General features: G+C 46.0%; 2 protein-coding genes across 2 annotated transcripts; one reads left to right on the top strand and one right to left on the bottom strand.

Moving 5' to 3' along the window:
* The first annotated feature begins 5,169 nt into the window (after positions 1-5,169).
* LOC136514837 (agamous-like MADS-box protein AGL29) lies at positions 5,170-5,910 on the top strand. Its single transcript, XM_066508542.1, has one exon. It carries the CDS (start codon positions 5,170-5,172, stop codon positions 5,908-5,910), a length of 741 nt encoding a protein of 246 aa, XP_066364639.1.
* Positions 5,911-11,211: 5,301 nt separating this feature from the next.
* LOC136515088 (isocitrate dehydrogenase [NADP]-like) lies at positions 11,212-14,922 on the bottom strand. Its single transcript, XM_066508773.1, has 15 exons — positions 14,728-14,922; positions 14,411-14,454; positions 14,180-14,289; positions 13,767-13,804; positions 13,606-13,683; positions 13,469-13,522; positions 13,284-13,385; positions 13,033-13,118; positions 12,837-12,940; positions 12,667-12,735; positions 12,464-12,579; positions 12,311-12,345; positions 11,945-12,087; positions 11,682-11,807; positions 11,212-11,586 (listed from the first exon to the last, which is right to left on the bottom strand). Exons 1-15 carry the CDS (start codon positions 14,915-14,917, stop codon positions 11,493-11,495), a joined length of 1,389 nt encoding a protein of 462 aa, XP_066364870.1. The 5' UTR covers positions 14,918-14,922; the 3' UTR covers positions 11,212-11,492.
* Positions 14,923-16,779: the final 1,857 nt, after the last annotated feature.

Below are 16,779 nucleotides of genomic sequence, written 5' to 3'. Positions count from 1 at the left end.
GCCGACAGGCGTTGGGGTCGACCTTCTTCTTCTTCTTGTCCGAAGAAGCCTTGTCGCGACGCTTGCCATCGCCGCCGCGGCTAGAGGAGGCTTCCCCGGAGTTTCTCCGGGCAGCCTACTCCTCTATCAGCAGCAGCTTGCCGTTGTCCATCGTTGCTGTGGCCTGCTCCATGCGCTCGTCCACCGCCCGCAGACGACCTGCCATATCCTCAATGGTTAGGGTGGACAGGTCCAGCATCGTCTCTATGGAGAGAACGATCTGGATGTACGTCACCGACACTGAGTGGATGTACTTGGAGACTGCCTCCTCATCGTCGATGGTGATGCCGTGGCTCCTCAGCTTGTTGATGAGCGACTGTAGGCGGAGGGAGAAGTCATCCACCGATTCACCATCCTTAAACTTGAGGTTGGCGTAATCCTGCTTCAGCAGCTGGGCCGTCGCCTTCTTTGCGCGGTCGAAACCGACGCGCATCACTGCAATGGCTTCCCATGCCTTCTTAGCAGAGTTCTTTGCCCCCAACGGCTCCCTGTACTCCGCTGGCACAGCAGCGAGGATAGCCTCCAACGCTGACATGTCGTCTTCTTTGTTGCCGGTGCCCTTATCAATAGCATTCCAGAGTCGTCGAGCTCTGAGCTTGACCTTCATGGTCACCGTCCACTCGCCATAGTTGGTGCGAGTCAGCGTCGGCCAACTGGTGCCACTAACCTCCCGTACCGTGCACATGACGACCTCCTGTAGTGGCTGGGCAGCCACAGCAGCGCCGCTGCTGTCGCCCATCTCTAAACCGTCCGTCATTGCCAGCGGTTAGTCCAGCGACGGTGCTTGTACGGCTCTGATACCACTTGTTGCCCCCCTGGATCTTCAACAAGGGTGAGCCGACCGTTCACCAGTGTTGCTGACCACACACTATGGCTAGAGGTAGAAGAAGGGATGGAAAACAGAGCGCACATACACAGCACAAGCACCAGCATTGGCCGGAGCTCTGCAGAGAAGATGATAAAACTGAACTCACTCTCTTTACTGAGTTGCAGTGGGAAACTATATATACAACTCTACTTATCTAATCCTAGTACACAGATATGTTAGGCTGCCATGCTGCTACAGTGACTAGATGTGACAGCAGGACTGACTTTGACGTCTGCCCCTACTGTGGCTACAGTGCAGCAGAGGAGCCTTTCGACGTCTGTCTCTGCCGCGCGTTCATACGGGGAGCGGCATATTACTCAACATCTTCTACCGTTTTCGCTTGTTCTTTTCCTTTCCTTGGAGCGCGTTCTTCCATTCTACCAAGCCAACTAAGAAGAAGAGAAGGGCCCTTTGCTCTAGCGACACGGCAGCCGTTTCCGATGTTTTAACGTGGAAGCATTTGGCATGCAAGCTGTCGCATGCATTAAGAGGCAAATTTAGCAGGTTAGCTAGAGTTTGATTAGTAGTAGTAATCCGATATGCTGGTTTATTTGTTCGTTTGTTTGATAAGATTACAAGGGCTGGTGATGTGCAGCTAGCTGTAGTGTAGCCTGCCGTCTCGCCTCATTTGTACATTGTAAAACAACTATTACTCTCCATTGACTGACTGAACGGATGAGTATAAACGTATTGGACCAACATGCTGAGTATGAGTTTAATTTATCGCAGATAGCCGAGAAATTCGAAATTTCAGTTCTATTAGTGCAGAGGTGGAAGAAAGGGTTTATCAGTTTTTTGCACACGCAAGACAAACAGCGTATTGTCTGGTGACATGTACACTGTCCGTTCTAAATTATAAAATGTTTTGATTTTTTTAGATACATAGTATTTACTATGTATTTAGATATACACACTATCTTTAAATACATATTAAAAATAATGTATCTACAAAAGTCAAAACGTTTAATAATTTAAAACTGAGGTAGTAGTGAAGATGGCAGTATATCGTCAAGTGTGGCATTGTGTGAAAACATGCATCATATTGTCCAAGTGTTAAGATGGACTCCGATGGAGCACCGAGCTATTGCTCCAATGGCTAGTAGCCACTAGACAGTACGGCGTTGGCCTTTTTGCCTAGCATCGAATCATCTGTTGCTCCTAGAATTTTTTTTAATATAACATCTCGTCAGGGTGAATGGGTTATATATGTGGGTTCTGACTCACTTGGCTGATGTGGTTGGAGTGCACCAAGATTGCTGCAAGCTAGAGCAAATGATCCTACACTCCATCTACCCGCTCAAGTGTGCATTGATCACATCTAAGACATATGATAGACCTAATTTTTCATCTTTACAATGGTTAGGCCTTAGAATTTGAGACCTTCAGCCTGTTCGCTTGTTGGTTTCAGCCAGCCCAAATCAGCCAGCTAACAGTATTTTCTTCTCACAACAAACCAGCACCGGCCAGCCCAAATCAGCCCAGAAACCAAGCAGCGAACAGGCCGCTTAAGTGATTGAATCGGTATACTTGAGCACTAAGTCTTAGTGACTTTCCGACAAATGCAGTGCCAACATTCTGGTGTACGCCAACCCTATTAGCTTGGTATGGAGCGACAATGACTTTGAGTATGGGGGACGAGGAGACCCCCTCCTTATTGGAGAAGATCCATAGTGGACGACAACAAGATGACCGGGAGAGTTGGGCGATAGTGGTGAGTCTTAGTGGCTTGTGGCACTTGACTTGATTGCACAAACCTTTGTGGCGAGCTCAACACCATGACCGAGGGAAGGCTTCGTGATGAGGAGTATACCTTGGTGGAGTTCAACGTGGACAAGAAATTGCAATTTGGCAACTGATACCACTAGAAAAATTGCCTCGTCTCCGAGAGTTTTCTCTTTTGATTTGCTCTTTACTTGTTGCTTGATCTGTGTGGCATTTTGCTTTCCTAGACTAGTATAGACTAGCTAGTAGGATTGGATTTAGGTTGTGAAATTCTTTATGAGTTGGGTAGGTAGGGCACATTGGGAAAAAAAACCTAAGGTGCATATCATGTTTGTTAAGTTTATGGTTTTTATAGTGTATTTTAAGAAAGCCCTACGTTTAAATATTTAGAGACCCCATTCATCCCTCTCCCTCTTTGATCTTTTGGTTGTATTCAGATGCTCATGGTCTCCTTTGAACTGGTATCAGGGTTAGAGCTCATACCTTTCACAAGGCCAATTCAATTCCATTAGCAAATTTGTGAGGATTGATATGGAAGCTCCATTGGTGGCCTAAATTAGTATTGTGTAAAAATGCCAAGGCCCGTGCACTTTGAGTAGGTATATTGTAGTTGCAATGGTTAGTTAATTAACCCAAAATGTTGATTATGTTTGGACTTTGTGCTATGACAAAGCCCAGCATTCCATCCAAAGGTATGCTTCAAATTGAAAACAAGGCTTTTCACTTTTGATGAGAAATATATCAGATTGTCCACTCCATAGGGTCACATGAAGAATGGTAAAATATTGTTTTGTTTAGGGGATAGGATAGGGACGAAGTAGGATATTCGATTTTATTCTAGTGTTTGGTGGGGCACTCAGGGTCAGAACGATCCCATCAGGGAATATTCCACCTAGATCTGAACACCTGTCGTGGGGGCAAGTGTGGCGGGAGGAAGAATGAATGTTGGGCGTTCGTCTTTGTTTTTCTTTTATTGAAGGAAGAAGCACGTGCGGCGAATCTGTTAGGAAAGTTCGTCCCAGATTTAATGTCCTCAAACCAAACACAAATCAGTGATGGATCTGTCCCCTAAACCAAACACTGGGATAGGACGATTCTATTCATACCTTTCTTCAAATCAAACACAACCTGAGTTCCTATCAATTAGAGCATGTTTCGATAAAAGATTAGCTGATTCGAGTGACAAGTACTCATCAATGACACTAAAGAAAGTTTTGGTCAAATCAGTTTCACAGAACCTTGCTACATATACGATGGGTGTCTTTAGGCTTTCTAAAGGCCTCTGTTATGATCTTATGGAAATGATTCGACATTATTGATGGGTGGAGAAGAGGGGAAAAAGAATACTCATTGGGTCTCTTGGAATTGTAATAATTTGCTGCAGCCAAAATGTAGAGGTGGAATGAGATTTAAGGACTTTCGGCTATTTAACCACGCTATGTTGGCACGGCAGGTTTGGCGACTTTTAATCTTTCCAAATAGCCTCTATTATAGACCTCTAAAAGCTTCAATGGGAAATTGCTTGACACAATTTTCACAGGGATGCATCCAATACACGGTGTGCAATGAACATACTATTGAATCATTGAAGAAAGGTATAATTTGGCTTATCGGGAATGACAAAAACAGTCAGTCTTTGGCGTGATAATAGGATACCGAGGGATTTTTATTTGAGACCAATCACAAAAAGAAGATGATCAAACGCGGGAGGATCCTGAGTAGTTCCCCCATCGTGGATTGTCCATATATGATTGCATCTATATTTGTATTTGTATTTGTATTTATTTCTACTCATTTTTTATCTCTCCTTTCTACTTTAGAGGTCTATAAATACAAAAGGACGAGTAAGAGCATTGCATTGCTAGGTACATACTCCGAGGAAGAGCATTCTGCAAGAATCTTATTTTTTGGTGTAACTATAACCATCGTAATTCTGACACATGGAGAGGAAGAGCGATCCTAATATATTAGGATATGTTTGTCTGTTCAAGGTTAATGGAGAGCAAAATTGGCAGCACATGAATTGGCACAACACGCTAATGTAATTAAATGCGCTTTAATTTCATCTCGGATGCTACTTGTAATCCAGCATGTTGTGCTTAACTGCTTATATGGATTGTAATGTTGCCTAATTATGCTCTTCATAAACCATCTTTTTACTTGCAAGAAACATAAAAGGTTACCCTTTACGTCACAAATTAATAGCTCAGTCTTTAACCTCATCCCTCATTTAGCATTAGCATCTGGGATATGTATGTATACAGCTTGAACTACACCTAGTAGCTAGCAAGTTACTCCTAATTACCCATTTTTATTATATTGGATCCTCACAATCGACAACTCATGCGATCTAATTTATCATAATCTCATCTCTCTCAGCTCGCCTTGCAGCGTTAGCTATAAAAGATGGCACACATTTGATCAACTGCAGCCGCTGGTAGCAGTATTCATTGGCAAGGCGAGCTACGTTGTTCCTCCGGTTAACTGACCGGCCGGCGAGTCGGCGACGTGCACAGCAGGTACGCAGTAGCTAGCTAGCAATGGCGCCTCCACGCCGGCCGAGCATGGGGCGGCAGAAGATCGAGATCCGGCGCATAGAGAGCGACGAGGCTCGGCAGGTGTGCTTCTCCAAGCGCCGCGCGGGGCTGTTCAAGAAGGCCAGCGAGCTCTCCATCCTCTGCGGCGCCGACGTGGCCGCCGTCGTCTTCTCCCCCGCCGGCAAGGCCTTCTCCTTCGGCCACCCATCGGTGGAGTCCGTCGTCGAGCGCTTCCTCTCCTCCTCCTCCTCCCCCTCGCCTGCAGGTGCCGGTGCCGGTGCCGGCCACTCCTCTGCCGGCGGCGGCGAGGACCGCGCGGTGTCGGAGCTGAACCGCCAGCACGGCGAGCTGCGGGAGCAGCTGGACGCGGAGAAGACGAGGCAGGAGCTCGCGGACGAGGCGATCCGGAAGGAGCGCGAGGCGAGGAGCCCCGCCATGGCGTGGATCGACGCGGACCTGGGAGCCATGGGCCACAACGACCTGGTCGCGTTCTGGGCCGCGCTGGCCGGCGTGCAGGCAGGCGTGGCGGCCAGCGCCGACCAGCTGCTGCGTGACGCGCTGCTCGTCGGGCGCAGGGGCCGGCACCAGCAGCCCGCCCAGCTTGCCGGTGATGGTGTGGCCTTTGGCGTCGGCGCGTTTGGCATTGGCATGCAGGTGCAGCCGCCTCCAGGATTCGCCGGCGTCGGCCTGCAGGGGTTCGGAGGACAGGCTGCTGCCATCCTCGGCGCCGCCGGTCCCTCATGAGGTGATCGACGAATGCATGTGTGCACAGTTCACTCAAGTTGTTTGGAGATAACATCGCAAATTTGCAACACTGTTTTAATTAATTTGTTGTATGCTTCTCTCCTATTATATGATGCTATTGCTCGTGATGCAGTGTTCGTTCTCACCTTGCTTTGGAGCACCATTCTCGCTCATTGACACTTAGGTTATCTGACAATAACTCATAGTAATCAGGAAAAAAAACTATAATAATCTGCTTCATAATCTAGTTTGTTTGGATCACAATTAGATGTAGTGGATCCAAACAGAACCTAAAATGTTTAAAAATCATCCACACTTTTAAGCAAATTCGATGTCACATTGTCCCAAGCATTATTCCGTTGAGATCTCTTTTCAAGAAACTACACTTTTATAACAAAATGTGTAAGAAAATACTTTTTTTGTTTTTTAATAATGGTAGTTTCTATTAAAAACTTAAGAACATTACATCGAGATTATATAAATATTTTTGTAAAGCACTTCTAACATTTGTGTAAACAGGCACACAACGAAACAAGGAGAATACTAACACATTCTAGTGGTTATCAATTCATAAACTAGATCAGCACCCATATACACATGTAGTGTAAGAAAATATGACATTTTTTACATATATTTGTCTAATTAACCATGTTGTAACTGTTCATATCGCCATTCTATATCAAGAAAACATTCACTTAGTATGAGGATGCCATTTTCATACGGCATTCACCATACCTGAATGTTGGATTTAAGTTGGTTTGGCCCATTTATATTCAATTAAAACAATAAATTCTAAGGCCCATGTTCAATGCTTGGAATAATGTGTTTCAATCCAAGTGACAATTTAAGAAGAGAATTAATCAATATAAAAGAGGGTAGCATTTGTTGCATCTGCTGTGAACATGGAAAGACCAAAGATGCAAATTGGCACACGTGAACCCGCTCATCGCCACACCATGGCCAAGCCGTTTCTGAGGAGGGATGGCACATTCCAATCACAACGCCAAATGACCCGATTTCATGCTGTCCATTACATGTAAACACAAGCATAGATGTGGATAATATGCTAGCGGGAATAAAAAAACTCTCGATCACAAACTAAATTCTAAGCTATGTGAGTTTAATTCGTGTGTTACCCTTGAATATCTTCACCACTTATCTTGACACCAAACGCAAAATAAAAGAGGGCGAAGCTTACTCGTAAAAGTACACCTCCGCAAACAGTTGTCATTTCAGATACGGAATGGCTAGCGCCCTGACATCCGGACGAACACGCCTAACCCACCTGCTACGCCCGTCCTGGCTGCCATGCATGCTGCTAAGCCTTCCCTGCCTTTTCCAAAAAAAAGCCTGCCCCACATGCAACTCTGCGTCTGCACACCCGACCCTGCATGCTGGTGCGCCTACACATGTAGTTGTGCGCTTCGTGCCTGCTGATGCGCCTGCTAATGTTGCAACATGAAGCACTTCTGCAACATACGTCTGAAACGGGTGAAATATTTGCAGCATATGCTTGCAACATATGTGTAAAGCAACTGCAACATATGTATAAAGCGACTGCAACATATGCAATATCCAGATAAAACACTTGCATCATACGTCTGAAACATATGAAACATTTTGAATAGACGCTAGCCACATATGCATATAGCTACTGAAACAACATATGTGTAAAGCAACTGCAACATATGTATAAAGCAACTACAACATATGCAATATCCAGATAAAACACTTGCATCATACGTCTAAAACATATGAAACATTTTGAATAGACGCTAGCAACATATGCATATAGCTACTGAAACATATGCAACATCCAAATAAACACACTTGCAACATACATCTAAAACAGATGAAACATTTGAAAACATATACTTGCAACATACGTGTATAGCCATTGCAACATATACAACATCCAGATGAAACACATTCAACATCTAGATAAACACACATGCAACATCTAGATGAAACATATGAAACATGCATCTAAATGCATGAAAAATAAGGTTGCAACATGTGCTCATCTACTTGATGCAGTCCAATGGAGGCTAGTTGACGTGTTGCGTGGGAGCGCAGCACGAGGCACAGACAACGCGAGGCACGGGCGGGGTGCAAGACACGAGGCGCAAGGCACGGGGTGCACGGGGCGCGAGGCGGGTCCAGTGCGACCGTGCGAGGCGTGAGGTGCAAAGACGCATGATGCGAGGCGGGAGGTTCAGGGGCGCGCGACGCACGTGGCGCAAGGCGGGTCCGATGTGACCGTGTGAGGCGCAAGGTGCAGGGGTGCGCGGCGCGAGGCGGGTCTGTCCCGTCCAGACGGACGAACGTCTTGATAGGAGCATTAGCGTTTCAGATAAGGGTGGTCCATGGATAGCAATAACATAGCTAAGTTTCCTTATCCATGATAAGCAACAAGTGGTCACAACCGTGTCTATCCTCTGCATCCATTACATTGGTGATGCCTTGTAGGTCTTCAGTGCTAGCCGTATTTGTTATCCTTGCTCTATTATAAAGAGTCTAAAAAAAGTAAAGTGGTGTAGCCTTCACCTTTTATGTTGCTAGCTTAGTCCCTCATGCTTAACCTTAGTGTTATGTGTGCCACCTTGGTTATCATTTTGGTTATCCACCTTACTCCAACTTTAGAATAGCTGGTACCTAATTAGTGATCTATTCCCAACTTATTTAATGATAATTCTTCCTATCACATTTAGAACACGATCAACGCTGACTACCAAAAGCGTTGGTCCTAGCAAAAAGTCCGATTTTTTTATTTTTTAGCCTTTTTTGAAAATTTTTCACAAATATGCCTCTGAAGGTAAGATTTCAAAATCTGGACCCTTAGCGCCGAGCTTACACGTCTCGGCATCATTGTTGCTGGCGCCGAGCTCTTGGGCTCAACGCAGATGTGGCGGTGACATGGCAGGCAGCTTGACGCCGTAGATCCTGGCGCCGAGCTCGGCGCCGAGCCTGTCTTACGTATGGGCCCTCCTTTCTTTTCTCTCTTGCTCTCCCTCTCTCTCTTGCACCGCCAGCACCCGCCCGAACTAGCGCACCGCCGTCGCCTATGCCCGCGCCCTCTCCTGCCCCCGGTCGCCCGCGCCCGCGCACCGTCGCCCTCGCCCGCGGCCGCCACCGCGCCCGCGCTACCCCCGCGCCGTGCCGCCCACGCCCGCCCGTCATGACGTGCCGCCCGCGCCCAGCCTTGCCCACGCCACGCCGACGCAGTGCCCGCCTTGCTGTGACCGTGCCGTGGCCACGTCGCGCCGTGCCACCTGCGCCCGCAGTGCCGTGCCGTCCGCGCCCGACCTCGCCCGCTGTGCCGCATTTAACAACACAATGCCCGGCATGTTAGGTTTAGTCGAAGGAACTCTGTACCCTAGTTCGATACATGTTCTCACATGCCATTTTATGTATTTTGTGTGTTGAATTATATAATGTCCTACTTTGTTAGGTTGTGTTTGCAGCACGTGATCACATTTCACTACGTCTGCAACATTATACTGAATATTATGACCACAAATAATGAAAATAACTACATAATGAAAAGTCCAATACTATGCCACGTTAAACAACACAATAACAAAAGAAGTATGTGCCGACAGTAGACAACATTGTTCATGAATAAACCATAGAACTAGCAAGTCATGGAGACTATTGAGTGCAACGAGGCCACTTTCCCTTCCTCAGGGTATCGAGATTCTCCTCCATTGCTTCTTTCGCTCGCTGTGCACGCTCAAGCTTCTTCTCCCTCTCCTCCCTGCACGCAGCAACACGTCTCCTTTCCTCCTCTTCCTTGTGCTCCTTTTTTGTAGCCTCCTCTCCGCGTCTCTTTACCATCATCTCCTTGTCTTCTGCCTCCCACTACAACAGTTTCTGCATCTATTCCTTGTCTTCAGGCTTGATCACAGTGTCGATCCACTGTTCAAAATCACAGAGCGGTGGAGGGGTCTACAAAAAATGCAATTGTTACAAAACAAAAAAATCATGCAAGATGTCATATGACACAAACATCAATTCATCACCATCTTGTTAATGTGGCGCTGACGAAGTGTAGGCTCAAATACAAAATTGGAACACATCCAATACATCTGCCTATACGTGTCATTTTCATCGGACTTGGCTACCTTGCAAGGATCGCCACAAAAGCACATGGGCACGGGAACACCACTAGGCAGAGGCAATGGGTCGAATGCATTTTCGGTTATCCGGCCATAACTACAATTTAGCTATTTTCGTTCTAAGAACCGAAAGCAATTAACATTAAACCCTAAACCTAGGGTTTCCCATTTTATGCACAACAATGAACCCATAACATAACAACATGCACTGAGATTACATTGGTTTGCTAGCTTTTCCACGCCTTAGCATCCTATGGTTGTATAATACAAATATTAAAAATTATATGAAACCCTAAGTAATGACGATTCTTAGGTTGAAAAATTCTACTAATATATACCGAATTGATGCGAAAAAACTAGGAGGGGAGCGAGGATACCTTGCTCTCGAAGATCTACGGATCAAATCAATGTTTCCAAGGTTCAATATGCCGATTCATGAGGTAGGGCGAAGTGGGGAGAGAAAAAATCCGAGAGGGAGGAGAAAGAAGAGGAAAAAAGCTCGGGCAGGAAGGTTGGGGGCGGGGTTAAAACGCAACCTCGGCGCCATAGATCCTGACTCGGCGCCAAAATCTATGGCGCCAAGCTCGGCGCCATGATCTACAGCGCCAAGCTCGACGTCAGGATCTACGGCGCCGAGCTGCCTGCCAAGTCACCGCCACGTCTACGTCGAGCCCAAGATCTTGGCGCCAGCAACGATGTCGCCGAGAAGTGTAAGTTCGGCGCCAGCAATACTGACGCCGAGCTAAGGGATTAGATTTTAAAATCTTACCTCCAAGGATATATTTGTGATTTTTTTTAAAAAGCTAAAAAATAAAAAAAAATCGGTACCACGGCTCATTTCAATAAAAAACGAAAAGGTCCAATCGTCAAATACAAAATGAGAAGGTACAGTCGTACAAATGCAGTGGGCGTCAAGCTCAGCCGACCTCCGGACTACGGTCGCCATCTGGGCAGTCGCTACCCCATGGGCTGGCCGGCGGCCTCTTCTGATCACCGTCAAGAACTAGAGCCTACAGGCACTGCTTCTGCTTGTGCATGCCAAAAGAAACGTGACATGTCACAAGTGCAAAGCAACTCGGTACTCACAACAAAATCAAGAACTACAGGCACTGCAGTCTGCAGGAACGTGTCAGAAAAGTGTCACAACCAATTCTAATGTTTAGCACAAAATCGGCCACAGATGAAGAGACAACCAGAAAAGCATTCTGAATGGACGACCTTTTTATTGAAATGTATCAGATATTTTTTTAAACATAAAATGTATCAGATAATCAGGTATATGAGTTCCATAATCACGGAATCTAGGACAATCTCTCATTGCTAATGATCTGGCATACTGCTGCAGCCTGCAGATATTCCCCTAGTTCAGGCCTTCAGGGTGGTGGCACAAGGAAAGATAATGGCCACATAAGAAAAATGACTCGAATCGTCATGCAGGGAAGCATCAGAACTTCAGCAAGGATTTCATAAGTTTGAGTTGGCCGCCAGCCTTGATCTGAGCTCATCAGCAACAGCGTCGATGAACTCCTCGGTGTTCAGGTAATGGCTCCTCGTGACACTGCAACAGACATCAGTTAGTAGAAAATCAATAAGTGTACGCAGGCTGAAGATGCACTTGAATGGGGCAGCAAGACGGATACTGCAGTCACATACTTTGCAGATCCGTGAACAAGAAGGGCAAGGTCCTTGGTCATCTTCCCAGACTCGACAGCTCCAATGCAGGCAGCCTCAAGCTTCTGAGTGAAGTCAAGTAGTCTAGCATTGTCATCAAGCTTTGCCCTAAACCACACAACAAAGAGGAAGGTTGGCTACTGAGATAATTGGAAAATGCAAAATTTGTAGGTCCAGATAACGAATGAATCTGAACTGATGCATCTCGCAGAAGTACGAGAACTGTACTCGATGGTCATACAAACCTGTGTGCAAGTCCTCTTGTCCACGCAAAGATTGAGGCAATACTGTTTGTACTGGTTTCACCTCCTTTCTGATGAACACGATAGTGACGGGTAACAGTACCATGGGCAGCTTCAGCTTCGATGGTCTTTCCATCAGGGCACACCTAGGACAAGGTTACATGAACCAGTTTAGCATCATTCTGATTTACAAAAGTTGCAGTGCTCATCTGAAACCTGTAATCTAAACACTTGAAAAATCTAAAAGTGTCCAAGTAAAATACACTAATTTTCTTCTAATCTGACCAACTCAGAAATAATGTGCCTGATGACTGATGAGACATTTATCAATTATCATGACAAATACTGAAAGCAAATTTAGTGACCTACCAGTACCGATGTCATCAAACCCAATGAGCCAAAACCTGCAGATAATGAAAGACTCATATAATTAATACAGCACTTTATTAGTTAACTAAGAGCAAGCAAGTTACTTAAAACTTGAATCCAAGCTGTAAAAACTGCCAGTAGGCAAATTGTAACCTTGAGCTAAGAAATCGCTCTGCACATCTCCATCATAATTCTTGCAAGCCCAGACATACCCTCCTTCGCTCTTAAGCGCGTATGCTACCATGTCATCAATGAGGCGATGCTCATACCTAAAAGCATCAAGACCTAATAAGAAGATAGGCCTTGGGGCTCAGAGCTTGTTAAACAAAGATGGAAGTAGGAATAAGGAATTATACCATATGCCAGCAGCTTCAAATTTGGTTTTCCAACCAGCTTCATACACCTCCTGGAAAATGTCCTTGAACCTGCAAACAAATCAAGTACACAGATAAACATGCTGCACTAGGGAAAAGGAACCACCAGTAAGACCTGGAAATAATGAGAAACAGTTTAGCAAGACCCTTACCTGCCATCATATTTCTTCAAAATAGTGTTTTTGGTGCTAAGATACAACGGCCATTTCTTTTCATAAGCAGTGGCCATAGAAGCCTCAGCAAAGGCATGGATGGACTGCATAATTATACAAATACTGAGATGATAAATCACAAGAGGGGCACATTATGTATATCAAGTAATGGAATAGTAGCAAGCACCAACTGTACCTCGTCAGTGTTGTACATGGATAGGGCAACCCCTCCGGCACCAGTGAAGTTGAACACCTCCAGCTCAACTTGCTCTTCTTTTCCCTCTGTCAGTAACAAAACAAAGGACAAAGGGGAAGAGGTCAATTCTTCACAAGATTCGCTCAACGGATGAACAGAATTTTAGAAAATGCATCATATGAATTGCAATTAGGAAGTTTAATAGGATAAGCATTCCATTGGTTCTCAAATGCTGAGTGATTGATACATACCAAAAACTAATTTGAGCTTGCCAGGTCCCTTGATAACTGCATCAGTTGCCCGGTACTGATCACCGAATGCATGCCTCCCAATGCAAATGGGCTTTGTCCACCCTGAACTCGCCAACAGTTTAGTTTACAATACAAGATCACATAAATGAGTAGCTATGATTATGACTGTGGTCTTCCTTCGATACCTGGAACAAGCCGTGGGATGTTTTTGCAGATGATTGGTTCTCTGAAAACAGTGCCTACACGCAGTGGGCACAGGAATAGAACTGTCAGTCCCGAGGACTAGAGAAGGTTACACTTACAGGCCGCAGCAGCATCTTACCATTCAGAATGTTCCTAATTGTGCCATTCGGGCTCTTCCACATAGCCTTCAAGCCAAACTCCTTTACCCTTGCTTCGTCTGCCATGGATTTTGATGCGATGTCAGTAAATCTAGAATGTCTTAAAAAAACTTGTCAGAAGAACAATAACCCAAAAATATACCTGGTGTAATGGTGGCACACTTGATAGCCACATTGTACCTACACAATAATGGATGAGCATAAGCAATAGAAAAAAGATAGGTGCGTGAAGCAGCAAAATATTGAAAGCCCGCAACGCCAAACTACTGAATCAACAACAGATAAGCAACTGGGTAGCAGAAAGACCCTTAAACATATGTCGCTTTCTCAACGAAGTCACTTCCAGTGATTAAATGACTTATGAAAAAAAGGTTAAAAGGTTGGATAGCCTATGTATATTCCACCACAAACAGCAAGCTTGTTAGACAACTCAACCAAACACAAACTTGAGCATCTGGATTGGATATAAATAATATTGAGCCACAACAGTCTTTTCTGTGCTTTGCTTTCCATTTCCACTTTCTTAAGGAAGTGACAGTAACGTGCAATTCTTACTTGAGTGTGGCCTCCGCAGCCTCGACTGTGACTTTGTCGTCGGTAGCATCACGGTATGGAAGGCCGAGGTCAAAGTATTTGATGTCCAGGTCCACGAAAGGGAAGATAAGCTGCAGGAAATTAACATCCCAGCAACCAGTGTTAGGGGAAAAAAAGATGTTATCTCAAAGAACAACAGCACGGCTGCACGGGAAGTAACATCTAAGACAGAGTCAGACATGTTCCGATTACCTTGTCCTTGATAGATTTCCAGAACACCCTGGTCATTTCATCGCCTGCACGCAAAATTCAGCAACAAACTTAAGCAAGCCAGCTGGATTAATCGCGGGGTGAACCAACCCAAACCCCAGGCACTAGTAGCAAGCCTAGCGTATCTGATCCAAGGTATTCATCTAGTAGATCTACGAGATCTCCTGTGACGCTTCGACTAAAGCCACGGCTGGAGCGATCGGAAGTGAGGACGCGGCGCAAGGCAAACGATGGAGCGCAGCAGATCTGTTGAGGAGGGACAGGACAGGACAGGACACTAGGACAGGGATCTCGCTTACCGTCCATCTCGACCACGGGGTTGGCGACCTGGATCTGGTTGAACGCCATGGCCGACCTGGCTCGCGTCAGGGACCTGGAGAGGGCGGCGGCGAGCGAGACAGCCGGCGGCTGGTACTGGACGGGATTGGTTGGTGGGTGTGTTGGAGAGGAGAAGAGATGACGGAAGGAACAGGGGCAGGGGATCATCATCAATGGAGGAGTGGGAGGGTTTTAAACGAGGCGCGGGGGGGCCGGGGTGGGACCCACTGGCCCGCCGTGGAGATATTTTAGTATAGTATCGTTATCATCAAATTCAAAATAGGTGTGCCTGGCCGTCTGCCACAGTGGGGGCTGAGGATCAGGCACTGTGGGGGCGGGGTGAGTGGGTGGGTGGGGCCGTGGAGGCAGGGCGGCAGGGGCGTGCTACGCCTCCGTTCAAAAAAAAAAAAACGCATTTTGGACGGAGGGAGCTAGGGCCTGTTTAGTTCCTCCCAAAACATCAAATTTTTCAAGATTTTTCGTCATATCAAATACGAAAACGCATGCATGAAGCATTAAATATAAATAAAAAATAAAACTAATTACACAGTTTAGACGAAATCTACGAGACGAATCTTTTAAGCCTAATTAGACTATGATTGGACACTAATTGTCAAATAACAACGAAAACGCTACAGTGCCATTTTGCCAAAAAAATTGGCAACCAAACTGGGCCTTAGATCAAAAACTTGCAGTTACCATGCTCCATGCACCATGCAGGGAGGGACCAAGCAGTAGCTAGTGTATTAAGGCTATCCGCATCGAGCACCGCTAAACAGCTCTGCAGCACGTGGTGGCGTACCGCGCGCTCGCACCGTGCGCCTGCAAACGGCTCTGGCCCTGTTCGCGTGCCCTTAAACTCGGTTTAATCCACTTTTTTTTTATCCGGAACAGTGCTTTTCTCTCACAGATTCCTCCAAGCGAACTGGGCCTCTGCAGCACGCGCGCGCGCCTGCCCACCGCTACTTCCAGCGTACCGGCCGCACAGCACGCTAAACACTGTAGCGGAGAGAGAGAGAGAGTTGATGAGAGAGAGAAAGGGGGAGGGAGGGGAATAAAATATAGAATAGTGGGTATAGAGTATGGAATAGAGATAACATAGGTGCGGAAGAAATGGATATAGAGTAGAGAATCTCGATGACTAGGATATAATATTTCTTTTAGAGTATGGAAATAGAGGTTGACGAGTGCGGATAGCCTAATACTAGATTTTTTTTTAGTTTTTGTAGTGGGAATGCTAATATTTTCTCTCACAGACACATGATCGTTCCTTTGTCTTTGGAGAAATATGAGCAGCTCATTTCTTGTTGCTCATGGATCGTATTTCAAAGTTCCAACCGTCAAAATAGGTGTGCTAGTGTCAATAACAGTGTGCGGCTGGGGATCAGCTCAGACACAGTGGGAGATAGATCCAAAACTTGCAGCAGCACGCACCATGAAGCCATAGGACCAAGCTGTAGTTATGTTAATATTACTAACATCTTTTTTATTCCTTTGGTGGGAATAATGCTAGAAGGATGAATGGCAGAAGTCCAGAGCCCTGCCTTTCTTACGAGATAATCCTTTTTTTTGAAAGAATATGAACTCACGCATCTATTATCGGCTTATTGCTCATGACACGCGTTTTGTGGCATCTTGTGTTTAATTTGAGCGTGTTTGGTTTCACGCCACAACTCACGGCGGCCGCAAGAATTAGTAGTGTTGTTTAGTTTGTAGCAGAGGTGCGCGAGTAGCATTTTCAAGCCATTTTTGCGCCACGGCTTAGGCACCGATTTTTAATGCCACACCTTCGTTGTGGTTGCTTGTGGCCGAGAGCCTAATAACTGTCTCTTAGGGCCTGTTTGGCAGGGCTCCTCCTGGGGCTCCTCCGGAGGAGCCAGAGCTGTTTTGGAGGAGCCACAAATTGTGGCTTCTCCAAAACAGCTCCAGCTCCTCTGCTTTTTATTGAAAAACGGCTCCTCCAGAAAAACGTTTGGCAGGGCTCCTCTGGAGGAGCCAGAGCCGGAGCCGGAGAGGAGCCCTGCCAAACAGGC

Source organism: Miscanthus floridulus, chromosome 17 (assembly GCF_019320115.1).
Source record: "Miscanthus floridulus cultivar M001 chromosome 17, ASM1932011v1, whole genome shotgun sequence".
NCBI classification, from domain to species: domain Eukaryota; kingdom Viridiplantae; phylum Streptophyta; class Magnoliopsida; order Poales; family Poaceae; genus Miscanthus; species Miscanthus floridulus.
The sequence above is the reverse complement of the archived record's forward strand: the minus strand, read 5'-3'. Positions and strand labels throughout refer to the sequence as shown.